Here is a 27,937-nt window from a genome sequence, read left to right on the forward strand (position 1 = left end):
CATCTGGCAACCCATCACAGTTCCTTTTAAGCAAAGCTAGGCTACATCCGTTTCCCCACTGCATTTCCCATCACTGCTGGATAGATCACAGTAACCCACCGATCGTCACGCAACAATAAAGCTGAGGGACTATAGTAACCATCTCAGGTAAGATTTCGCGTGCTTCGCAGTCAAATGGGTTGTCTCTTCGTTTTCTTGTACGCGATATTTTAGTTCGGCACGTTTGCTAGCTGTTAGCACACTTTCGCATGCGGGGTTTTTTTCTACGCCGGTGTGAAGGAAACCTACCTGAAAGCACTCGGTCGCACCACAGGATCCACATTTCAAAGCTGCCGGTTTTCTCCCAATGCTGTCAGGAATTAAATGGATTATTTAATTGAAAAGTTATATTATTGTAAATATAGGTGAACGTGAAGACATTTTGTGTCGCATATACACAGCTTGTGGATATTAGCCAATATGGGCAGGTCGACTTGAAATGTAGCAGTTTTATTACAGTCTCACTTCTTTAATGTGAAATTATTAAATACTCGTGTTCCAGACTCTTATTGCACTGTCTAAATCGCCAAATAAATTGCGTAATATTCATTTACTTTGATGTGTTTTTCCAGTATGCTTTGAAAAATTAAATTAAAGTATAAGTAATAGAACAGAGCGCGTGAGCCTCTTATGATATGTGAAGCATGTGTCGTTGTGTCTCGCGCTCAGTCAGCTTCACCACCGCCACATGATTTGTTCAAGCGGTCAAATTACACTCTTAGATTATCTGCTTTTCACTTTTGTATATATGAAAGAAATCATTATTTGTTTATTTGGTAAGATTCGGAAACTTTCTGTGTAGTTTTTAGTGTCTACTCGTCATGTTCAAAAATGTCAGACAGGGAAATAAACGTCTGACAGGATGGACTCGGAAAATGTTTATATGTAGGCCTATCCTTTTAAAAATATATATTTTTCTGCTTTTGAAATATTTGTGTTTTTAAGTCAGTTCATTTCTCTGACAGTCCTTACTGCTGTCATTTTAATGAGGGTCACAAGGCGTGAAGGCAGTGTAGTCTCGTGACAACACCAATTTATTCACACTGTGGCTCTTTTTTTTTTTTTTCATGGAAAGGCATGCATAAATTTTTTTTTTTTACTGCTTGAAAGATATGAATGAAATAAGTGTCTTGAGATGTCTTCGCCAGTCTCTGTGACAGCACTAGACTCTGTAAACAACAAATAAATATGTGTCAGCGGGCTGACGCTGTCTGCCTGTCAGTCATTTTGCGCAGTCTCATAGTATTGTAGTTGCAGCGAATTATTGAGGCATAATGCCATTTTTATGTCATGTTGTTCATAACAGTTGTCAGTTGAGGGTGCTATTTTGCTACTGTTATTTTTGACAGCTGTTTCTGCTTGGTGTCGGTCTGAATAGCCGCTTTTCCACTATTGGGCCCCAGCTGGGGCCAATAGCCTCAGACCTTGAGCCACAAGGCCGAAATCGATCTGCGTTCCTACCTTCGGGCACATAACTCCGCAGCATTGCCCCCCTTAACTAACAGCGGGACGATGTCCCAGCACACCGTCTATAAAAGTTCACCAAACCATGGAAAGTAATTTCTTTGGGCACCGCTTTGTCCATTGGGCATTTTAACGAATTTGTAATATGCCTGCATTTCTTTACCCCGAACCTATACTTTTGTGCGCTGGATACACAACATGGGACGTTCGGCAAAACTCCGCCCTTGACATTGAACCCACCTCAATCTCTGGTTGGCCTTGTTTTGCCCAAGGGTAATCGGCAGGCCGTTGGTCCAGAGAAAGCTCCGAGGAGGCACGATGAAGCCCCGGAAGTGACCGTGGGAACACAACTGGCCCTGGCACACATTAGCACGCCCTAATTTGGCCCGATAATGGAAATGTGGTTAATAAAGCTAATTTGGTATCTTTTTAGTGCTGGCTTTTGGAAAGAGGGGACATGGCTAATCCAACTGCGTTCTTGCATTCCAGAAGGACTAAAATCACTTACAGCACCTTTAACTTTATCACTGTCACTGTATCTTTGATACTGTCCTACATTACCGAGGCTTATCAATATTTGCAATGCACACTAGATATCTGAGTTACACCATTAAAATTGAGTACTATTATTTAGGCTCTTAATGTAAAGCTTTTATGCTAATGCACTCCTGACCACAATCAGTCCTAATCTCTTGTTATTGTTTTCACTTTAGTATTTGTTTACATGCGTCTTGTTACAGTACTACAATTCCTCAAGTGCCTGTGTGAATGGCAGTTACCAATGCGAAACATCAATTATTCAAACTGAGGATGTGGGATCCAGGATCAACTTGTATCTTGTGTACATGAAAGGATCTTGATCATGTCAGATGGTCCCATAGAGGGTACAGTGGAAGGCGGATCTCCAATCAGATCCCCAGTCGTCTTTCCTTTGCCGAGAGATCAGCTTTCGGGGTTAGAAAATGCCAACCTCTCTATAGGGACTGCTGAAGATGTTTCTTCTTTTTTTGCCCACAGCCCCAGAGCTCTCTTTAGCTCAGCTCTCCAGAGTTGGGAGCAGTTCAATGCTGTTGTCACTACAGTGGCGCTTTTCTGTACTTACTTACAGAAGTGCCAAGTGGATTTTGGAAATAAATCACACTGCACAACGTCTTGTCTCGGCATCCAGAATAATCCACCTGACCCCTAAAAATTAACTGTCATTTAACTCCGCAGCACTGAAGGCCCAGATTGGCTGCTTGCCCTTGATGCAAGTGAGAGAACAAATAAGCCATCTACCAAAATAAATTATTTTGGGAAACTTAAAGGGATAGTTCACTCAAAAATGAAAATTCTGTTATCATTAACTCGCCCTCATGTTGACGTTCCAAACCTATATGACTTAAAGGAATATTCTAGGTTCAAAACAAGTTAAGCTCAATTGACAGCTTTTGTGGCATAATATTGATTACCAAAAAAATAATTTTGATTGACCCTCCTTTTCTTTAAAAAAAAGCAAAAATCTGGGTTGAAGTGAGGAACTTACAATGGAAGTGAATGGGGCCAATAGCCACATTACGTAAACAATATGTGTGTTAATATGATTTTAGGGTGATAAAATCACTTACGAGCCATTTCTGTGTAGTTATATCCAATTTTGCAGCTTCATTGCCATGGTTATGTAATGTCAACAGACCCTAAAATGAATGTAAAAATTACGATTTAAACAACTTTATAGCTCAAATAATACTTGAGTTTTAACAGAAGAATGAATGTAAGTGCTTTTATAAAATTATAAGTTTCACATATCTGCCTTTGAATCCTCCAAAAATTGGCCCCATTGTAAGTGTCTCACTGTAACTTCTATTTTTGCTTTTTTTTAAAGAACAGATGAGTCGAAATTATTTTTTTGTGGTAATCGACATTATGCCACAAATGTTCTCGATTGAGCTTAACTTGTATTAAATCCGGAATATTCCTTTATTCTGTGGAACACAAAAGGTGATATTAGGCAGAATGTTAGCCTTAGTCCCCATTTATTTTATGGAAAAAAAATTTTTTTATGAAAGTGAATGGTGACCACAACTAATATACTGCCTTACAGGTTTGTAACATATCCATATGGGGTTGGAACAATATGGGGGTGAGTAAATGATGGCAGAAATTTCATTTTTGGGTGACCTAACCCTATAACATTGAAATGTATGCAGACGATACATAATTTTAGCATAAAACTGCTGCATTTCTGGAAACGTGTTCCCTACGGACTCTGTTAGTGTTTGGGGTACATGCAGCATTGAACACAAGGAGGCTGTTCAGCATTCTCAAAAGCCAGTAAAACTTGTTATATTAAGTGAATTCGTAAGCTTGCAGAAGTATTGAAGTATGCGTCTAGAGTTTATTTAAAACATCAGGAAGAAAGTGGTTGACTGATGTCTTAAATTGGGCTTTTGTAAAGGTTCATCAATGCAAAATATTGGAATGGGAGCTGTTTGCTACAATGTTGATTTTCTTTATCAATCGCTTGATTAAGGTATCTCATATGTTAGTGATTAACCCAGTAACTGACTGAATCACTGTCTGAATGAGCCGTATTGGCTTGTTATCAGTGGACAAGCGATAAGAAGAATGAACTGAAGTGGCAGCAGTTTTAGTATGCTATTAAATTTGTCCAATCAATTGCACTGCCTAAACAATTATTAGGCAAATTGTATTCCTCAGGATTAATTTTATTGTTGAACAAACACATTGCTCTGTAAATCCAAATTGTTATTGAACCTCAAACCTAAATTTTTAACAAAGAAAAAGTGAGTTTTGTCTTTCTCAGGGGAATATATTAGTGTGCACAATTATTAGGCAACTAAATTACAAAAATAATGTCTCCCAACTCAATTGTTTATTCTCAATTTTTAGAGTAAGTGCAAAAAATAAGTAACACAAAATGACAGTTAAATAACATTTTTGGCCTTTCAAAAATATTCAGTGACCAATATAGCCACCCTTCTTTTCAGTAACTGCCATGAGCCTTCCATCCATGGAGTCTGTCAGTTTCTTGATCTGTTCACGATCAGCTTTCACTGAAGCAGCAACCACAGCCTCCCAAATGCTGTTCAAAGAGGTGTATTGTCTTCCCTGACTGTAAATCTCAAGTTTGAGAAGGGCCCACAAGTTCTCAATAGGATTTAAGTCAGGTGAGGAAGGGGGCCAAGTCATTATTTGGGCATCTTTGAGGCCCTTGCTGGCTAGCCAAGTAGTGGAGTACTTGGATGCATGTGATGGAGCATTGTCCTGCATAAAGATCATGGCCTTCTTGAATGCTGAGGGCTTCTTCCTGTACCACTGCTTAAAGAAAGTACTTTCCAGAAACTGGCAGTAGGTTTGAGAGTTGAGTTTCAGTTCATCAACTCGAAAAGGTCCAACTACCTCATCCTTAATGATAGCAGCCCACCTTGCTGGCACCTGACTCGAAGTGGTGCCCTGTGTCCATTAGTGATCCAGCCATGGGCCCATCAATCTGGTCCATCAAGAGTCACTCTCATTTCGTCTGTCCATAAAACCTTTGAAAAATCTGTCTTCAGGTATTTCTTTGCCCAATCTTGACGCTTCAACTTGTGAATATATTCAGTGGTCGTCGTGTTTCAGCCTTCTTGACCTTGGCTATGTCTCTGAGCACTTGACACCTTGTACTTTTGGACACTCCAGGTAGGTTGCAGTTCTGGAATGTGGTAGCATTGGAGGATAATGGGTTCCTGGTAGCTTCACTTTTAATTCTTCAAGTCTTTTGCAGTTAATTTGCACCTTTTCTTCACCATGCATTTTTTGCGCCCCAGTTGACTATTCGCATTAAAATGTTTGATTGTCCGGTGGTCACGCCTCAATATTTTAGCTATTTCAAGAGTGTTGCATCTGTCTGAAAGGCATGTTACAATTTTTGACTTTTCAGTGTCAGTTAAATCTCTTTTTTGGCCCATTTTACCTGAGGTAATGAAGCTGCCTAATAATTATGCACCCCTTGATATAAGGTGTTAGTCACTTTCACCACACCCTCCCTCATTACACATACATATCACCTGAAAATGATTGAATCCAATAAGCATTCAAGTTTATTTGGTTTGAAGTTGGAAAATGTGCATGGAAATAATGATAAGATCAGAATACTCACTTGCCTAATAATTGTGCATGCACTGTAGTGAAATGTAAAGCCTTTTGCGGTCAATGCACCTGAAGGCCATTTGGGGTTGGATGCATTTTTATTCACTGCAGCAAGTCAAAATCTTATTGCAGTTCATTATAGTAAAGCAATAGATCTTCTTAAGTGTGCATTAGGCAGTTAAGACTTGATTGTCATGGAGTAATGCAGCCCAGTGAGATCTTGGCAAGAAAGGGGAGGAAGTGACCCCTATGAAATATTTACCGCAAACTGATGAAACCGCATTAGAGGCATGATTTCTGAAGCAACAGCTTTTGGCTTCTTAACATCTGAGTTAGATCCCCTGTGAAATGTGTGTGATAATGTGAAATTTGCAAGGTGTGATATAGGGATGTGTGCTACAACTAATTTGACTGTCGTTTAAACGGAAGTTTTGTAACCGACTAGTCTAAAGAGAAACCAACATTCAGAAAACAGTAAAAAAAAAAAAAATGTTTATATGAGACCCATTTGAAATACTTAATCTATTCCAAATCTGATGCTAAATTCCACTGAAAAGGGGCATTTATCTGCGACGTGCTCGCCTTGAATTATGATCATTGTATATTAAATATAGAACATGACACGCATTCACCTTTTGAGGAATACAGGTTTATTTATTGAAAACAATTGAATGAATAGTGCAGGATCAATGGAACAACCCTAAAAGCCTGTTCTAAATGGAAATCACCAAGTAAAAGTTACTTAAAACAGTCAGGACATTAGGGGCCTGGGTAGCTCAGTGGTAAAATACGCTGACTACCACCCCTGGAGTTCGCTAGTTCGAATCCCAGGGCGTGCTGAGTGACTCCAGCCAGGTCTCCTAAGCAACCAAATTGGCCCGGTTGCTAGGGAGGGTAGAGTCACATGGGGTAACCTCCTCGTGGTCGCTATAATGTGGTTTGTTCTCGGTGGGGCGCATGGTGAATGGCGTGAAGCCTCCAATCCTCTCTGTCTCCGTGGCAACGCGCTCAACAAGCCACGTGATAAGATGAGCGGGTTGACTGTCTCAGACGTGGAGGCAACTGGGATTCGTCCTCCGCCACCCGGACTGAGGCGAATCACTATGCGATCACGAGGACTTAGAGCGCATTGGGAATTGGGCATTCCAAATTGGGAGAAAAAGGGGAAAAATCCCACACAAAAAAACAGTCAGGACATTGCTGAAAATAATTAACAGGCTAAGCCAAATCTATGAGAGAGAAAAAACGTTCTTTACCGAACAGCTGTCATATTAGATCAATGGTTAATGCACGACATGCAACTTTTCAGCGCATTTTTTTCTCACTCATAGATTTGGCTTAGCCTGTTAATTATTTTCAGCAATGTCCTGACTTTTTTTTGTTTTGTTTTTTTTGGGGGGGATTTTTCCCCTTTTTCTCCCAATTTGGAATGCCCAATTCCCAATGCGCTCTAAGTCCTCGTGGTCACATATTGGTAAAGAACGTTAACCAAAAACAGTTACGATATAAATAAAAAAAAAATAAAATAAAAAGTAGCCATAGGACAGAAAAAATGGGCCTGTATGTATTCTAAACATGACGTGCACACAGAATAAAAGATAGTTTAACCCGTTAAGTAGTCAACACCTCATTGAAAATGGCCTTCTTAATCAGCAGATTAAAAAAATGGCATACCTAGTCTAAAACAGTTGTTTTCTAGGCTACTTACTCAAAAGCATAATTTTTTGATGAGTAAAATTAACACGTCGACATGGTCTGGTGAAAGATGGGACTTGACTCACCTGAGGCAGCTATCCTGCACTTGAAAAAGCCCACTCAGTGGAAAAATAACATCCAGGCATGCACAGATGTAAAGAAGACTCAAATGTGAAAACATCCTTGGGGACTTTCAAACATTTGGAAAGCCGATTCCCGCACCACCGAAGTGATTTCATAACTACTTTGCTGAGTTTGCTTGTCTAGCGAGAGGACATTTTCCTGCGCGTGCTGCGAGTGAGAGAGGGAAGAAGCACGCGCAGCATGAGGTGAAATTAAACTCAGTATCTGCTCCAGATATCCTCTTTTTTTTAAATAATATTTGTATTATTAATTCTATTTAAAATATGTAGCATTAATATGACAGTAATTTAAGTGCAGCCTCTGTAAAAAAATATAAAGCCAAACGTAAATGTGTAAAAATGATGATCAGTTTAAGGGGGGGAAATATTAACCGACTAGTAATTCCAGTGTCGACTAGCAGCATCAGAACCGTTTAGTCGACTAGTCTCGCACATACCTAGTGTGATATAGGGTTGGGCGATCTTCTCTATAGTCAGATCGTCCTATTGTCAGCCTGTGAGATTGTCAATACCCAAAATGATCGCAGGGGGTAATTTTCAATAAGCAGGGTTAGGGTTAAGCCTACACAAGAAAGCAAGACACCTTGATTTCAAACTTTGAACTTTTTATTTATTTTAACTAAAAAGTCAAATGAAACTGGAAAAAATTTAAGTGCAATTAAAATGTGTGGTGTTCAACTTTTTGAAAGATGGCTTTACAACAGTTGTGAAGGGCAACATCTCTTTGGAAGCTAACCTACATCATCAGTGCATTCTCTACCGGTCGTGTATTTCGTTGTCTGGGGAAATACATCGTGTGTGAATAAATTCGTTTTGTTCCCTCCTTCACGATACATACACATATATATCACGATATCCAATTACATCGGCAACCCCCGGGCAGAGGGATCGGTGAATATTCTTGCTTTAGTGATTGTGTATTGAAAATTTAATTTATTTAAAAAAATAATTTTTTTAATCAAATATATTTCTAAATTCAAATTGCACTCCAAACGAAAAATAAAATAATGAAGTGATCAAAAAATAATATAAGAGTAACCACCTTTCCATTTACCGTCAGGCAAGTATCCGTCTAAACGTGCAGGTGGAAAATTATTTACACAAATGAAGACAAAAACAATTTATAAATGTAAAAATAATAATCATGATGATAATAATCACTGAAATATAAATCATGGTTCGAGGTGAACGTGTTTTTGTATTATTTTATGTTTTAATCACAGATACATAGGCTGCAGAGTTGTGGCCACAATAAACTTCTCTGTGGAAATAAAGCGAAATAAACTCGAAGCACCTCCTGAGCTGAGATGTCTGAGGTCATTTGCAGCACTCATAGATGATACTGTTCTTGCAAAAAAAAAATTCAGAAGACCGAAACAAAGAAAGAGTGAGAACCTTTTACATGCATGTGTTCCACAAGACTGCACGCCTCCTTACAAACAGCGTGTCATACATGCACATAGACTACTTTTCTGTCATCTGTTCTTAATAATATAATAAAGTGTGTTTCAAGCGCGTCTGTGTGCCGCAAATTATTTGTAATATTAATTTGATAATAATAATAGCCAAATAATAATAATAATAATTTAATACATTAATGGGAAAATGAGCCAAATATCATCTTGCCATCGTCAAAGGCATCATCTATTGGTGATCACTCTGACCATCGTCGATCCTTGAGATCATCGTCTATCAGCACAACCCAATTGTGATAGCGTACTTTCAACCATGTTTCTGCTCATTTTGTGTTTCAGGGGTGTAACAGTGGAGGGAAGGTGCACTCAGCATGGTCACCATTCCAGAGTACTACGAAGGAAAAAATGTGCTCATCACAGGGGCTACAGGCTTTATGGGGAAAGTACTTCTTGAGAAGTTGCTACGCTCCTGTCCCGGCGTCAAAGCTGCCTATGTGCTCGTTCGGCCCAAAGCAGGACAGGCTCCTGATGCCCGTATTGCTGATGTGATCAATTGCAAGGTGAGTAGGTGCAGGCTTGAAGAGTTGGTAGGGACCTTGAAGTTTTGGTGCTATAATTCATAGGGCCCTATGATTTCCGTGTTGCGGAAAACACGGACGAAATTGCAGTAATAAAAACGGAATTAACGATAAAATGCGGAATGTCATAGAATTGCATATTTGGGATTAAATTAATGAATAAATGTACATTTAATGAAATTGAAATCGTAATATTTCCGAGTGTGGTTAAACCACAAAATGTGAGAATGTGAGAAGCCACTGCTTATACACTAACTGCATCATTAACATCAGGTGCGCTCTGTGTGTGTATTAATTAGGAATGTCCTGATACCGATACTGGTATCGAAATCAGGTCCGATACTACGCTCATGTACTCATACTCATTAAAATGCTCAGATACCAAAAACCAATACCATCTGACGTACGAATGTCATTACGTAAACAATCGGCGCACAAATTAAAATCATGTTATGTCCTTATGAGATTATTTTACCGCAAAAGCTGCGATTTAATGATATAAATATATAGACTGCATGAGCGGTGCATTGCAAATGTGAGCACTTGTGAATGTTTGGAGACATTGTGGTGCTGACACCTTTTAAAGCTCCTCCATGGCTCATACAGGGAACACTGTCATGAGCATTGAGCGTTCTGTTTGTAGAAGATGACGTTGAACAGAGCGCAACTTCACTATGTAGCGCAAGGCACATACAGAGTACATATTTATTTATTTATTTATTTAAATAGCAGCCTTTTGTGGTTTAGAAATCACTTTGAGTCATGTAGCACCCGTCTTTTCCGGAGCGGGAAGCTCCCAACTTGTGTTAAAGCTTCTTGGTCATAACATCACAGAAACACTTCAAAATAAAAGCTCAGCCAAAATAAAACCTCAATTTATATAAAAAAAAAAAGAATGACAGAAATGCAGTATTCACTGTTATACTACTACTACTACTACTACTAATAATAATAATAATAATAATAATAAATCAATAGTAATTGGATTATATTTAAGCAATATCTTCTGTGATGCTCATTATGCAACACTATTTGACAAAAATAACTCCAATGTATTTTGGATTGTGCTGTGATGTTCTGAATAAAAGCAGTTCATTTGACAAATAATACAATATCAGGTTGAAAATTTATTGTTATACTTACATTTAAAGTTTTAATGAATTTATTTAAACACCATTTTGATGATAAATTTGAAATAAACTGTTGATATACTGTTACTTTGACTGTTCAGCTGGTTCCCGCCTCCTCCTTGCCCATTTTAAACCCTGTTACAAACACATTTGTAATCCGTTATCTACAATTCTGGTTCCTTAACGATTCCAGTAATAATTGTTTTAGTATGTTCGCTGAAGAATTATTTAGAAATAAGAGATGCCATTCTTATTGCATTTACTGCCCTCAGCAGCCTGTTGCCAAATGATGAGAATTTCACGTTTCTACAGAGCAGATATAACAAATCAGAAATGCCTTTAAAACAGTTCTTGTGAAAGGTGTGTTTGCAGAGTTTTTAGAGGCATAAATGCAATACAATAATTGATCCTAACTAGTGGTCGACCGATATATCGCAGAGGCCGATAAATCGGACGATATTCTGACTTTTTTTTAACTATCGCATCGGCCGATTTGTTTCTTGAGGGCGCCGAGAATCGGCTGCTTGGCATCTGAAGCGACTGAGACATGTAAACTACCAGTCATGGTTCATTTTCTTGTTACGTGCCATCATGTTACTACAATAATAGACCAGTGTGCAACACAGTGTCATTTAAACAATCCACATATCAGAGCCTCAACAGACGCGTTTGAGCTCATAATGTTAAAGTGCTCGCCTGTTTCATTCTCCCTCACTCTCCTCAACAGTTCCCTGTAACTTTTAACTGTCTTGCCTAATGATAAAAAGGCAAATATCAATAAAACTAATATCTTATATGGTCTGCAAATATGCACATATCTCGTTTAAACAGATGTAATAAACCAACCTCACAAAACTTGAGTAGACCCAGCGTCAAGTGGAGCGCTCATTTATTTACCTCTAAAACACACATTCTAACAGTCACTCCTCTACAGTTCCCTGTCACCTTTAACTTTTCTAACGATAAAAAGGCAAATATCATTAAAACTTCTATTATATACCGTTTACAAATATGCAGATATCTTGTTTAAACAGATGTAATTCACGAACCTCACGAAAATCCAGCATTTTCTTCCCATCGAGCGCTCCTCTAGTATCTTCCTCTGAAGTACGTATTCCATCAGCCAGAATCAAAAACTTCAGGATCAAAAGTTCCTCTGATTCACAAATCATGATGGTCACTCTGTGTTACTCCAAGCAGGCGATCCAGGCCATTTAAAATGTCAGGAGATTGTGGCTCTCACTGGATCCGCATGAGCGCGTGAGTGCAACTTCAAGGCTGTGTTCCGGAGGCTGTATACGGCGGTAGGATGAAAATAGGGTGCTTTTCAAACTGTTCGGAGACCAGTTTCCTTAAGAGTTCCATTCATTTAAAACAACTGTCAGTTAAGCCATTAACTGATTAGGCAGCAAGGTAGCAAGTCAGCTGCCTAAGTTTTCGGATGCAGCCCAAGGCAAAAGTGCTTCACGTGTGCTATAAGTAAATGTCTTATTCACTATACACTGTAGGTACAATTGGTTTGATTTGGTATTTTTTGAGTAAATGCGATTGATAACGTGGACATGCCATCCATGGTTGCTGGACTACTGTGTGTACTGTTATTTCCTTCCTAATATATTAACAATTTCTTCATGTGCAAATAAATTAGTAAAATTTGATGACTAAACAGAAATCTGAAGAAACAGACTATTTCAGACCAAGAAATCTACCATTTAAAATACAAATTTTTTTCTTTAGTTTTGTTTGAAATTGAGTAAATATAGTGCTAAATAAGAGTTAATATATTTTTTAGCAATTTTATGTTTGTTATTTACTATATTAAATTGTGTGATATATCGGCCTGTCGGCCATCCTACTCTCTGGATATCGGCATCGGCCATTAAAAAACCCATATCGGTAGACCACTAACTCTAACTATATTTTAAATAAAAATTCTAAACAAACAAGAAATGTGAAAGCATATTAATAAATGTATTCTTTTATAAAATTCCAATTATTACAACATAACTCATGTAACTTTAAATACACATTGTCAAATAAACAAGCAGTCAGTAACGGAGGTCTGTAGTACAACATGGCATAACAGTAACTGTTACAGAGACATGTTGGGTTATGTAGTCTAATGTAGTACTTCAGGCTTGTGAGACTTCAACATTTCTTATTTCATTTTGAGATGGATATTCATAACTTGTGCATCAGTATGAGAATAATTCAAGCGCCGTATGTTCTGCGCTGTAGATTCAAAAGAACTGGCTCATAAGAGTCATTTGTTCGGGAATCAAAATACACGGGTAGCGCTGCGTTTTTCATGCCTGTAGATTAAGTAGCTGCCGCTCAATTGGGCTGCAGGAAACACTCAGATTGTTTTAGTACAATGTTCGGTCCGCATCTGCGCAAAATTGCACTTACAGGAACCGTCATTACTAGCCTGGCTATTTCAGTGGCTAGTCTAGTAAAAGTTCCAGAATGGCTGCAGCACCTTTAATGAAGCTGCAATTTGTGCCTAAACTACAGAATGTGTTTTAGTTTCCTGCCACTCTGATGTAACCTAGGCCTCTTGCTGCTTATTTTTATTTTTCATTGAGCTCTAATTGGATTAATAAATTAAACCACTGATGCACTATTCAATCACGTCTATGCAACATTGTAGCATGTTACACCAGATGTACAGGCTGACTATCAGGGTACTTTCGAGTGCTGGAGATTGCACCGATAAGTCTTCTCTTTGCTATTAACACTGTGTGGTCATAAACTCATCCGGCCATTTCTGGTTAATGTCGATTACACATCCTGTGCATGATAGGAATTCATATCTATGTCACAAACTGAAATAAAGCCTCAGCTATAATCTTGGGTTAGACACTTGTATTTGATTATTGTGAAAACTGATCTTGGGCCTGTGGTGACGTCCCTTTGAATGTGTGCTTCAGCTTTTCGACAGACTGCGGGAGGAGCAGCCTGACTTTGCAGAAAAGATCGTGGCAGTTAACAGTGAACTGACTCAGCCAGATCTGGACCTGAGCACAGAAGACCAGGAGACTCTTACAGGCTGCATTAACGTAGTGTTTCACTGCGCTGCCACTATACGCTTCAATGAGCCTCTGAAGTAAGACATAATCTCCTCCTACAAGGTTGCACTGCACAAAGATTTATCTACATCTAATGGTTTAGATGCCTCTGGTTTATTAAGTGGTTACATCACAGGAAGTCGCTAGGTTATTTTACAGCTCTTTGCTTGAGTAATTCCTTTGTCATACTGTGGTCTACTAAGTCTTTTATATCTAAATAAACCTATATTTAGTAAGTACTTGCAGTTCAGTGGTCTTTCTGTCCCCTGTCTGCTGCAGAGATGCTATGCAGTTGAATGTGCTGGCCACGCAGAAGATGATAAGCTTGGCCCACAAAATGAAGCATCTGGAGGTATTTATCCACATTTCCACAGCTTACGCCCATTGTGACAGAGAGCTCATCGAAGAGGTGGTCTATCCAACACCTGTTGATTACAGAAAGCTCATAGACACGCTTGAGTAAGTCTTGTCTTTGTATAACACCTTTTTTGTCCTTGCCAAGCAAACATTGTGCTGTCCCATTTCCCCTTTACACTAATAGACTAAAGCTTGAATTTCAATGATTTATCATAAAATGTGTATGTCGGACACTTACATTCACACATACCTTGCCACATACCTTTCACACATTACTGTCTTTGCTGTAAATTTTACAGGAATGTTTTTATTTTTTTCTCGTTTTATATTTTTTCCCTGAGGTCACACTTATAATGTTAGACAAGTTTTTTTTTTTTGTGAAAACAGTCATAATTGCCACCCTCTCTCTCTGACCCTTTTTTAAAAATTTCTTTTTTTAATAATTTTTATTTTATTTTTTATAAAACTGTGCCTTTAAGACTTACCTGTATGCAAACAAATTATCTTGTGAACAAGCAAATATGGGTGGTCATATGTTAAAGTTTTGGGTTTCTAATCAGTTCTAATCAGTCAGGTCTAATAAGAAAAATTCAACCACCCCTGGAGTTCGCTAGTTTGAATCCCAGGGTGTGCTGAGTGACTCCAGCCAGGTCTCCTAAGCAACCAAATTGGCCCGGTTGCTACGGAGAGTAGAGTCATATGGGGTAACCTCCTCCTGGTCACTATAATGTGGTTTGTTCTCAGTGGGGCGCGTGGTGAGTTGAGCGTGGATGTCGTGGTGGATGGCGTGAAGCCTCCACACGCGCTGTCTCCGTGGCAACGCGTTCAACAAGCCACGTTATAAGATGCGCGGCTTGACGGTCTCAGACACGGAGGCAGCTGGGATTCGTCCTCCGCCACCCGGACTGAGGCGAATCACTACGCGACCACGAGGACTCAAAAGTGCATTGGGCATTCTAAATTGGGAGAAAAAGGAAGAAAAAAACAAAACAAAAAATTCATTTAGAGGATTTTTTATTTTTTCCTTCAAATTACTAGAAGCTTTTTTTGGTGGTGGTGTGTAAATGTTTGCAATTTTAATAAAACATAGAAAGCTGTTACTTGTATGCATTACAGTTATTTTAAATTAATCAAGAAATGTTAATCTGCCAATTTAGCCCAAAATTAGGTTTCATATGTGAAAGTGGCTAATGAACTAGAGCATGTGTTGCCAATAAAGTAGCTATATACGGTACTGCTCTTCACATAAACGTATAGATTTGTTAAAAACCATGCATAGGAAATCATACAGAATGAATATTGGTAGAACAATTGCTATTTCAAGCAGCATTAATTGGAAGAAACCCCTTTTTTAACTGTCCCTCACCTTCTGGATTTGTACAACACTGACAGGTGGATGGATGACAAGCTTGTTTCTTTAATGACACCAAAGCTGTTAGGTGAGCGGCCTAACACATACACATACACTAAAGCTTTGGCAGAACAGCTAATCCAGCAGGAGTGTGGTAATCTCAATGTTGCCATCATCAGGCCCTCTATAGTAGGAGCCAGCTGGAAAGAACCGTTCCCTGTAAGTATGCTAATTTCTATCCTCACAACTTATTAAAAGATGCTTACTCAGTTACAAAACCTAGTGAGCTGCCTTGTTGCTTACTGCCTACATAGGCAGCTGACTTTAAAGGCAGCATCCTAACCATTGTGGAACCTCATATTTGTTGTAGGCAGCAACTCAAACAGCGTGCTACACAAATAACGCTCTGCATGGAAGACTCGACTTTCAATTGATTTTAATAGTGTTACGTCCTCATCAGTCTAGGGTTGGAGAGAAGTAACAAAAAGTAGAGAGACCAGGAGGTTTCCCGTCTCCAACCCCAGCACTACAAAGACCACAATTAACAATTAAAGCAAACACCGCAAACAACAGTCCTGGGACGGAACAGCAGAGATTAACATTACCATGCCGCCAAGTTAATGGTGTGATTTAAAAAAAAAAAAAAAAAAAACATAGCACACACACATATTGGGTAAATTATCAATTATACATTTTTAAGGCTACTTAGTAGGTTTTGGAACAGAGCAACTGTCTGAGTTTTCAACACCGGTCTTTATTTTTTTGTTTCTTTGCACTTTGTTAAAGGGCTGGATTGATAATTTCAATGGGCCCAGTGGAATATTCATCGCTGTGAGTACCTACTTTGCTTTTTAAAGCAGATCTAAATGCATACATTTTTTATGATTGCTTATTGATACTTGATGGTGTTAAGAGAGTAGAACAATGCAGCCTTTTTTAACAGGCAGGGAAAGGGATTCTGCGAACAATGAGGGCTTCAAATAATGCCGTCGCTGACCTCGTGCCAGTGGATGTAGTCATAAACACAACTTTAGCAGCTGCCTGGTATTCTGGATCACAGAAGCATACCAGGTCGGACAACTACATAAACACCAGCAGGCACACTAAATCCCTCACACATGGACCACTGGAAAATAAGTCATAAAAGGGATGCCACTACTTTTCCAACATTGTTTCTTTGTTGCAGGCCGAGAAGTATTTTGGTGTACAACTGCACAACGGGTGGGATCAACCCATTTCACTGGGGTGAAGTCGGTATGAGTTACCTATTCAAACATAAATCACTGCATTTGCCAGATGTCCACTGTCCTTTTAGTGCTTTATTTTTTCTTTTCATTTTTTGCCCTTGACTGCAAATTGAAGAACTATTAACATCAGAGATCAAAAGATTCCCACACTTATTCATTATGTTCGAGCAAGCTTGCTCAGTATGGGCACTATCTGGCTCATTGTTTTGCCCTGTTAGTCATGAAAACACTTGCAACTAAGATTTGAGTATTCAGACTGTTAGAGCTAATTTTTAAAGAGGGTTATCTGCATTTTGCAGTCAAATGCGGAGGAGGCCGTCACTACACCTAGCTGTCAGGTTTCCACTGAAATGAAGTAGAGTTGGGGAAAATACTTATAATGATAAGCAAAGGAGGTATGATAGGTTTAGCAGCAGCTGTGTTGTGATAGTATCGTTGTCTTCCTCTTCCGTCACTAGTAATTTTATGACCTTAAAATCTGATTGTAGACCGTAATCTGTCTGTATGCAAAAAGCTACACAGAAGCAATTTAATTCTGTCTTTGTGCTGGAAATTTAGTATTTTATCTAGTTTGTAGGCTCTAAACATTGAAACATGTTTATTTAATCCAGATTAATAAATTATTAGTTAAAATACAAATTAGTTTGGTTTAAAATTGATATAGTTATATTAAGCTTTCTGTTGTAGATGGAACATTCCTTGTATTGTGAATTACTGAGATGAATTTGACAATAGTCATGACAATACAGGGCTCAACAGTAAGGATTTATTTCTACTGGCCCGATTTTACAGTAAAAAAAAAAAAGTTGAATTTGCAATAATAGTTTGAAATTATACAGCTCTGATGTAATTTCATGACCGATATATTCATATCACACTTTTGTTGGAAACATTTTCTACAAAAATGTACTGATTGGTTTATAATTTCCAACGCATTCTTACCGATGCTTTTATGACTAGTCATCTACTGTATATTAGCCAGGTAAATAACCTTACCTTGATGAACATTTTAAATCAGCCTAATTTGCAACCATGAAATCACAGTAAACCAAAGGCATAACGCTTTTACAACAGCTTCATTCACACATACAGCCTTTTCCAGAAAATGTACTGCAATTTTCAGGTTAGAGGTCAAGTGAGAACACGACCCTTTTGAAAACACTGTAAAATTTTGCTCTGGCAAATTCCCTTAATGAGAAGTTGTATCATTACCTATACATTTCCATAATGATGGCATGTGTGAACAGAGCCATAAGATTACCGGTTTCAGTTCATACAAGGTCAAGACGCACTAATGTTAGAAAGTTCTGACGGAGGTGATGTTATTACTCTACGCTGTAACCAGAGTCTTTCAAGCAAGTCAGTCCACTGTCGGCCATCTTTGGAACGCTCTCGGGAGGCCATTTCCAGTCATGCCAGTGGAGCTCCTATCTACTTGAATGGAGAGACCAAAATCTAAACAAATGGTTGGTCAAGATTACGATCAAAGAACTTATTTCAAATCAGCAATAAAATCTGACAATACTGGAATCATACATTTTGATTCTTTACCTCATATTACCCTAAAAAACGCAATTTTCCCGGCATGTATGGCTAATTCGCATGTGCGTTCTCGAGTTGATTGACAGGTGATGTCTGTATCTAAAAGGTGATTTGGCTCTTTTAACTGTAAGACAGGATTTCCTATATACATCTGTTGACCGTTGGACACTAGAGCTTCTTGGTTGAGCGTTCCAATTTCTCCCATTCATTTTAATAGAAGTGGCCCATCTCTGCTAAATAATCTCTGGCTGTAACACCAGTGAATCTGAAGAAAAATGTCAACAAATTGGTCAGATAGTGAAACTAGAGCGCTTCTATTCATCCAGATGGATGAAGAAATTTGCAGACAGCTTAAAGGAATGGTTTACGTACCATAAAATCACCAACCTCCTTCGAGAACTGGCAGACCTCTTTGTAGCGATACACATACACAACTGTGCTTTTCAGCCACAGATAGCATCTCCGCCTCCGGATGCTAGCGACAGCATTTTGTTCTCTGTAGTCGCATATGCTGTCTTTAAATCTCGAGCAACTGCATAAATGTAAACATTTGCCGTTAAATGTAAAACATCACCAACATTTCCGACCACATACATTCAGATACAAAATAATACTGCTCCATGCTTTCAAACAAAAAGCCTACATTTCCGGCACAGCCGTGTAGATGTCATTTTCGGCAAACAACGTCATAGAGTTTAATGGCATCTGCCGCTGATGTGTCAATGGTACTAGCAAAACAGGAAAAAGATGACAAGTCGTTGCATGTGTGAATAACCCATGTGGTACATTTAACAGTAAAGGCAAGCCAACGATTTTCCTGTAATTTACCTGGTTGCATGTGTGAGGGGCTAATGAATGTAAGATCAAGACACAGTTTCGTCAAGTGGCCCGAAACACCCATGCGAGCCATCCTTATTGTTGAGTCTTGCAATAGAATATGAGTACAGTGATGCTTTCGAAATGAACCCAATGCTACCCCTTGGCTTTTCCACCAAAATGGTGCCTGTGCATCTTTGTACCATCTAGTTTTGTTGGCTTTCGAGATGTTATTTTGAAAATTGGTTTAAGGGTCCAAGCAAAAAATGGGTTAAGATTGTGTACAGGCACCAGCACTGCCACCCTGTTGGTGGAAAAGGAGTATTCTTGACAAGGTGCTTCCAAATGATCCCAATGTTTATAAATTGTAGAAAGTGCCTCCAAGGTTAGAATGTTGCTTTTTGCCCCTTAACCAAGTCATGCACAGCTGTGCAGTTTACTCTGTTGAACCCCCTTTTGTCTCATAGAATACCATGTTATATCCACTTTCAAGAGGAACCCACTCGAGCAGGCCTTCAGGCGGCCCAATGTTAATCTCACATCCAATCACCTTATCAATCAGTATTGGATTGCTGTAAGCCACAAGGCACCAGCATTCCTTTATGATCTCTTCCTCAGGATGACAGGGAAAGAACCCAGGTAAATCCGACCGCTCGGCCCGTTCCTCCACTTCCTTCTACCCCTCTTCCTCCTCCACGCCCCCCATGCGCCATCACGTGTCGCTCAGTGTCTTGGGGAAGGATGCACAACCCACTCAGAGACTGGGTTCTGCACGCTTCCCATTCACGTGTTTGCTTAGCCGTGTATGTGTGTGTCCTGTAGCTCTGTGTTAAAATGCTCTTGTATGTTGTATGCCTGTATTCCTCTCCGCAGAGTACTGCATAAACATGACGTTCAAGACCAACCCTTTAGAACAGGCTTTCAGACGCCCCAATGTTAATCTGCGATCCAACCCTTTTACCAATCAGTACTGGACCACAGTGAGTCACACCCTACCTGCCCTGCTGTATGACGGGTTTCTCATGTTGACGGGTCAGAAGCCCCGGTAAGGCCTTCAGTACCCGCTCCACCACCCTTTCCCCTCTCCCTCACCTCCACCATTTGGTGTCGGGTGCGTGGTGTGGCATGGCCGGTCAGCCAGCTGGGAAGGATTCCAGCCTGGCCATCTGCTTGACTTCATGGCATTGGACACGCTGCTGACAGACTACCATGTCATGAGGTGCATGGAGTCTACTGCAAGCACGGTTTTTTTGTGTTTTGCTTTTTTCTGAATACATCTGACTGCATTTGGGTGCTTAATGCAGTCCTGTACTGTGATGTCAAGGAGATGGATCCATCCCCCTTCAGCTCTTGTTTTTTTTCTGTGCCATCCCATCAAGTCTTCAAGAGAGGTCTTTTGGTCTGCTCTTGTGAAAAAATAGTGGAAGTTGGGAATGATGTTTTGATCAACACAACAGCCTCTATTAACAAAGCAAGTCGGAGTGCTAAGCTCAGATCAGATAACTGATTGTTTACTATAAACTTCAACTAAGTGCCGAAAATGGCAAGCTGATCAGAGAAAAGCACTTGCTTTCTTAAAGAGATAGTTCACCCAAAAAAATAAATAATTCTGTCTGCATTTTCTCACCGTCATATTGTTCCAAACACAATCACTTTTTTTTTTTTTTTTTTTTTAATGTGGAACACAAAAGGAGATATTTGGCAGAATGTTATGCTCAGTCACCATTCACATTTATTGCATTTTTTTTCCATAGGGTTAGAGTGAGGCTAACATTCTGCCTAACTTCTCCCTTTCTGTTTTACATAAGAAGTCATACAAGATTGAAACAATATGAGGGTGAGTAAATTACACACACTTTTCATGTGTTTTTTGAGTGTACTATTCCTTTATGTAATGGGACCAGATACCAAACACTCTGCATAAGCAATTGGTTTAAGCAACCATAATAAAATTTAAAGAATGCTGCATTCAGATTTTACATGACCAAAAATGAGAAGGCTTTTAATACTTGCAATATTAATAATAATGCAATAGTTTTGCAGTTTGACAAACATCCATTTGTGCAATCCTACATATACTTGCAGGGAGTAGGTGTGTTTGGTATCTGGAAATTAGAGTACGGATGCTGTTGACATTTTGAATGTGTTTTAACACCATGACAATTTTTATTTTTATTTTATTTTTGTATTCATTGTTCCAATGCCATGCATGTTTTCTTGTCATCCCCCTGTCCAACTCAATAGACATCTTGGTGGGAAACTGGGTGTTTCTGGACATTTTAATTGAATTTCAGTTGTGCTTTGTAGATTTCACATAAAGCATGAAATTTGGCATGCATCTGGTACTTTAAACAGATGTGCTGTAGCAAATATACAAACAGCAAATATCTCAAGCAAAAAAATGTTTAACCAGGTGCCCTCCAAGATCAGTCAAGGTGTTTTTAACCCAAGTTTTTTTTTTATTATTATTATTTATTTATTTATTTTTTTGATTGTTGATCAACCAAAATCATAATGGAATCCTCAGTTGTGTTTGCCAAGGTTATGTTTTTGGGTGAGGTCAGCCGTTCCGGAGCGGGATCTAACCTGAATCAAATAAACTAAAGGTTAAATGAATGCGTTGAGCAAATTCAGCATAATATGAATTTATTGCAGTTTACTAACTAGGGGTATTACTAACCTGTTATTACTATACCTGGTATTACTGTTATACTAACCTGAATTTTAGTATGTTATACAAAAATATTACTATGTATACATTAAGACGTTCATACAGTGGGCTCTAAAGTCCAAAAGACTACATTGACAATATGGGATTCAAAATCTAGTTTAAACCTGTAATTTGAAAAAGTTTTAGGATTTAAAGAAAATTGAAATGGAACGTATAAGAAATATGAATGATTCTGCACTTTTTCTAGGTCACCTCATGAATGCGATCAAATAAGCAAATGGACAGACTTCTGTGCTGCCATTGATGCTCGAGTGTATGCTGTCATTTAAAGCAAAATACAAAAAAAAAATTCTTTATAATTAATCTTCTCACTCAAAATGTTATGCTGATGTTTTTATACAGAATATTTGTGTTGAATTAGAAAAATGTTAAATAGAAGCATTTTCACTAGTCTCAACTTTTCGACCCCACTGTATAACAAAGTTATTAATGAGCTGTGGTATTCTTGTTAATGGTTTGTTGGTGTCACTGTTGTAGTTTGTCACCATCTGCTGTTATTAAACTGAATGTCATTTTAGAGATTAAACAAGAAAAATAAACAGCACAAACTGCAGCTAAACTGTGTTTCTCCTTTCTCCTGCTGGATCTATGCATTGTTTTTGTGGCGATGCAGGATGATGAAGACAATCACTCGGTTGCACAAGGCAATGATGGTGTTGGAGTACTTCACGAGCCACTCATGGGTGTGGAACACTGACAACGTCACCATGCTCATGAACCAGATGGGAGCTGAGGACAAGAAGGTGTGTTTTTGTATATGTATAAATACACTCTCAGGCTGCCATTGACATGCTATGTGTAGTTAAATGAATCCCATCTGACTGAGTTATATCGGTTGAAATGTCAATTTTGGTATGATACTCTAAATGAGAAAAACAAACAAGTCACAGCCCTGAATTTTCAAAATGCTTTAAAGGGATAGTTCACCCTTTCTTTATTCCATGGAACACAAAAGGAGATATTAGGCAGAGTGACCTTCTCAGTCACCATTCATGTTCATTACATGGAAAAAAGATGCAATGAAAGTGAACGATGACTGAGGCAGTCACACTGCCTAATATCAACAATTGTGTTCTGTGGAAGAAAGTAATTCCTACGGGTTTGGAAGAACATTAGGGTGAGTAAGTGTTGACAGATTTTTCCTTTTTGGGTGAATTCTCCTATTTAAGTCTCAGTGTTGTTCTGCAAAGACTTTTCTTAAAGTGGCTCTGTGGAATGTAATCTTTCTTCCCAGGTATTTAACTTTGATGTCAGGCAGTTACATTGGGCAGAATACATGGAGAATTACTGCATGGGCACTAAGAAGTATGTTCTCAATGAAGAGCTGTCAGGACTTCCTGCAGCACGCAAACACTTGAACAAGTGAGTATTGAAATCTTCATGGTTACCATGAGGATAACTATTAGTCTAACTATTAACTAGGGTGTTATGGTTCAAATTTTTCACGGTTCGGTTTGTATCACAGTTTTAGGGTCATGGTTCGGTACTTGCAATGTTAGGAAGAAAAAAAATACTGCCAAATCCAAAGTGAGAATACTTATGAGACCATGGTTTTACCACATTTGTATGTGGCAAATGGCATTTGTAAAACCATAGAAGGATAAAACCAGAGTAGGATAACATCTTTGGCAATGAACACCCACTTTAGTTATTGTTTTTTTGTCTGTCTAAATTAGCACTGAGTGCCTGCTTAAAAACAAAAGGGAGTGTGTGCTGTTTTGGGCTCACCTACGCTTTTCTGTGCGCCGCACGCTATTAATACCAGGTGATCTGTGCATAAATGGTTAATCGTGTATTGACATATTATATTAGTATACGGCACTTGCGTCTAGCAATGTCTGCAAACAGTACCTTTTTCGTCAATGTTTTTTTTAACCATTGCTATTGTAATTGTGTGCAAATCGAAAATGTTCCCAGACAGGAGACTTGAGTGACACCATTTTCTCCACTTGCCATTTTTAAATACGTACACACCAGTGCATGCAGAACTGTTATGTCATCAACTGATATAACATACAGTTAATTAAAAGCATGTCCAAAAAGCATAACTTTTAAAGTGATCCATACGACTCCAGGGGTTAAATCCATGACTTCTGAAGCGATATGATAGGTGTGCGTGAGAAACAGATCAGTATTTAAGTTTCTTTTTACTATAAATTCTCCTCCCTGCCAAGTAGGTGGTGATATGCACAAAGAATGTGAATTGCCAAAAACAAAAGAAGTAAAAGTGAGTGGATATTTACAGTAAAGAAGTCCTTAAATATTGGTCTGTTTCTCACCCACTCTTGTCATATTTCTTCAGACGGTATGGATTTACTCACAGGTTTTGTATTGATTACTTTAATGCTGCCTTTATGTGCTTTTTGGACCTTCAAATTTCTGGCCACCATTCACTTGCATTGTATGGACCTACAGAGTAGAAATATTCTTCTAAAAATCTTTGTGTTCAGCAGAATAAAGTCATACACATCTGAGATATCTGGGTAAATGATGAGAGTTGTAAATTTTTGGGTGAACTATCCCTTGAACTATTAAAGGGACATTCACACTGATAGCGAAATAATTACACGAGGGCATCAAGTCACTATACTGTTGTTGCTAGTAGGTCTTCATTCTCAAATGTGGCATCCAACTTTATCAGAATGTGGATCATGTGAGCTTCACTATCTTGACTCCCATCGGTAGTTCCTGCATTGAATTACTTTACATTTGCATAAAGTTGACTACTGCTCAAGTGTGTCTCATAACTGTCATTAATGTTGCCTCAAATCGGCAACTTGCATTGAAAATGAATGTAGCTTTGTCGCTACAAATCGCTGTCGATGTGAACACCCCTTCAGGGAATAACACTTTTTCTTTTTGAAACCTTCTACCCACTTCTGCTAGAACTTATGGTGTTACTTGCGTTGATGACACAAACATATTGCTTTGTGCAGCCAAGTAATAATGTTGTAAAAAAAGGGTGTTAGAATCGAACTCCTGTTCGGACCAAACAATTGATCCGAACCAACCAAAAGGCTTGGAGAATGTTTTTTTAATTATTATTTTAACTGTATGGAATTACATTTGTCATGCCAATTTTTGTTTTTCTTGTTTGTTTTTTTTCCCTGTAGGCTGCGGAACATTCGCTACACATTCAACACCATCTTGGTCGTTTTTATCTGGCGCATCTTCATCGCCCGTTCGCAAATGGCCAGAAACATCTGGTACTTTGTCGTCAGCTTGTGCTTCAAGTTCCTGTCCTATTTCAGAGCCTCCAGCACCATGAAATACTGATCCCCTACACTCCTTCCCTCATGTCCCCTCTCCCAAAGGCTATGCACACACTTCTGCTTTGCAACACTTTGGACTCTAAGGTCCCTGCAGGGTCATGTATACAGGCGTAGTATCTGCTATCCTCCCCTCCTGCGCAAGTGTGCCCTTGACTTAAGAGTGCAAGTGCACTCTTGCTATGTAGAAAGCATGAATTTTCAGGGCTCAAGCCCTAAGAAACTCTTTCAGCACAATAAAAGCAAGAGTGTTCTTGCAGAGCGTGTTTGAGCACTTACTATACCTGTTGCATCTCCTGATCGCGAGCAGGTTGGGGGCGACTCTTGATTATGGTTTACACACTTGCTTATACTTGTTCCAGCCATTGTTTGTTGACGGCAATGACCCATTTCCAACTATAATCAGCGAAGCACAAGATAAAGAAAAAAATTTGAGATCATTTGGTCTCAGCTCTGTGCCTAAAATTCATAAATAACCTTATCACGTTCCCAGTGTCTTTGTTTAATCCGTTCTTTTTACATTTTGCCTTATTTCTTTCCAATACCTCCCACCCTCTTTGAGATGAGACGAAAGCGGTGATCATTGCACCAGTGGCTTGAGCCTATAATTCCAAGCCTTATGTTTGTGTATACACTTTTTTTTTTTCTTTTTTTTTTTTTTTTACTCAACAGTGTAACAGCAAAATCTTCGATCAGTTATGTCATCTTGAGATATCTTTGTTTCTACTACTTGATCTTTGGTTGGGGTCATGTTTTGTAAAAACAATCAAGCTCTTTGTTTAGTGAACCATAGTTCTCTGACTAATAAAGCAGGCTTGTGGGTTTCCCTCAGAAACATAAGCAAATGCAAGCCTCAGTTTGCTCATCTGCTTAACTTACTGCCTTATACGAATAATTGAATAAATAAATTGAAATGGGTACTTTAAACTTGAAACATTTAAAGCTTTAAATACATTAAAGAAATCACTGAAAATATACCCCTGCTATGACTTTTTTGTCACCTTTTTCACCTCATGAGTTTGCATCCCTGATTTGAATGCGACAGGTTAATGCAAGAATGGTTTTACGAACAATTTACACACGTGTTGGAATGGTAATTCATAGAAATTATTAAAAAGTTGTTTCACGAATGATGAATGAGTTTATGAAAGGTTAATCATTCGTTAAGTCATTCTTATGAATATTGTCACATTTAATTGAATTTAATGATCAATTTATACAGAAATTTGTGTGAGTGGTAATTCTTAAGAATTTATGCAAGAATAGTTTTACGAATGTTGGGTTTGTTTCTTGAAAAGTGAGCAGAACAAATTTGTGTAAACCATTTATAGATCCATTTATACTCCAATTGTCCCATTAAATTAAATGCAGCAATGTACATAAGAATGGTTTTACGACCGATTTACACAAATTATTTTTATGTATTTTTTGTAAAAGACCAAATGAATGGGTTTACTAATGGAAAATCGTTCACAAGCATTTTGTCACATTGAAAGCGACAAAAAATGTAATAATAATGTTATAAACAATTTACCAAGAAAATTATTCTGATCTTTTTTCATGAATGAGGCACAGGGATTGTCTCTTGCCATAACATTATTGTTCAGATAGACTTTTTACATAAACATTTTCGCTTCGTTATCTTTTTTTATTTTTTATTGTGTAAGCTGAGAAAATGCGAAGCTGTGCATAGACTTCATTTCTTTAATTTGTCGAATCTATTCGTTCTTCAGTGGAGTCTGAGTCCATATCAGAAGAGGGTGTTTCTCACCCCCCCCCCCCCCATCTCTTGATAACTGTTCAGAGCACTGTAATTAAATGTTGTCTGCAACTAAGTATTTTCCATGTTTGAAATAAATAGGAAGTGGTTGACAAAATACACTGTATACTTCAATGTTCATATAAGCGTCCAATCACAATAAATGTGTGTTATTTTTACAGTTCTGATTATACTTAAAGTTAAATGTTTGTCATGCCTTACTCTTTGTACAGCTTAATATACTGGAAAACGCTAGCTGATGGATATTGTAACTAACTGTGTGGATTATAAATGAATTATTCTGTATTTTCTATTAATGGTCTAAAGAACTTGTGAAAGGGATCCTTGCCTTGATTTTACTGCTTCAGACAGGATCCATATTTTTATGTGGGAATTTGAGTGAAATAGACATTATAAAAGATTAGTCTATGTATTCACTGTTCATGGTCTCCTAACAAGAACTATATAATAGGGTCAACTTAAAAGGAAAATAAGTTAAATCTATTCCTTTTTTTTGTATTTCTTTTTGATGGGAAAAATTAGGCATCATGTGTAAACATTTTCATTGTCTCATTTCCAATAACATGTTTTCCTCCCTGATCACTAAAAATGTGAGAAAGTCAGGACTTGGAGCAAATGTAGTTTGTTCCCCTACTTCCTGTTGTGCCTTTATAAATTTGTTTTTCTGTGGGGTATCATTTAAGAAAATAAGTGAACTGTATCCCCCACATTGTCATGTCAGACTGTGGTTTGTGGGAAAATTGTAAATGCCAAATTAAAATGTCAGTGGGGTGTGAAAAAAAATAAAATGATAAAAATCAATGGATGTTTTTTTGTTTGTAAACCAAAAGCAACAATATAAACTTTTCTTTTGGTTTAATGAGTTGTCAATTCAATTTAAGCTCTAAGCAAATAGTTTGAATGTATGCATATTAAGTATTAAAATATATCCTGGATCAAAATATACGGTATATAATATCCGGGTCTAGTTTTTAACTGAAAATTAACTTAAGCATTTACAGAGTTTCCCCATCAAAATCCAACATTTGTGTGAAAACATGCCACTAGGTTTGAATTAATTATTCTTTAGTGTTTTCAGCTACACTTGACCAACCTTAAGTGTTAGTTTACTCCAACTGTCCCAAACCCCTATTACTTCTGTGGAACACAAAAGGAGATGTTGTGGAGAATGTAAGGGACTG

The 27,937-nt window shown here is 38.3% G+C and overlaps 1 protein-coding gene across 2 annotated transcripts; it reads left to right on the forward strand.

Annotated features, from left to right (window-relative positions):
- On the forward strand, positions 1 to 27,557 carry far1 (fatty acyl CoA reductase 1). 2 transcript variants are annotated; one of them, XM_051689607.1, is made up of 12 exons: positions 1 to 147; positions 9,227 to 9,447; positions 13,526 to 13,701; positions 13,943 to 14,122; positions 15,413 to 15,590; positions 16,158 to 16,202; positions 16,315 to 16,442; positions 16,558 to 16,625; positions 19,444 to 19,615; positions 22,321 to 22,450; positions 22,942 to 23,069; positions 24,821 to 27,557. In XM_051689607.1, exons 2-12 carry the CDS (start codon positions 9,259 to 9,261, stop codon positions 24,981 to 24,983), a joined length of 1,557 nt encoding a protein of 518 aa, XP_051545567.1. In that variant the 5' UTR covers positions 1 to 147; positions 9,227 to 9,258; the 3' UTR covers positions 24,984 to 27,557. The 2 variants fall into 2 exon arrangements, with proteins under 2 accessions (XP_051545567.1, XP_051545568.1); XM_051689608.1 differs by lacking the exon at positions 19,444 to 19,615 and adding an exon at positions 19,850 to 20,021.
- The last annotated feature ends 380 nt before the right edge of the window (positions 27,558 to 27,937 follow it).

This window comes from Myxocyprinus asiaticus, chromosome 46 (assembly GCF_019703515.2).
Source record: "Myxocyprinus asiaticus isolate MX2 ecotype Aquarium Trade chromosome 46, UBuf_Myxa_2, whole genome shotgun sequence".
Taxonomy (NCBI): domain Eukaryota; kingdom Metazoa; phylum Chordata; class Actinopteri; order Cypriniformes; family Catostomidae; genus Myxocyprinus; species Myxocyprinus asiaticus.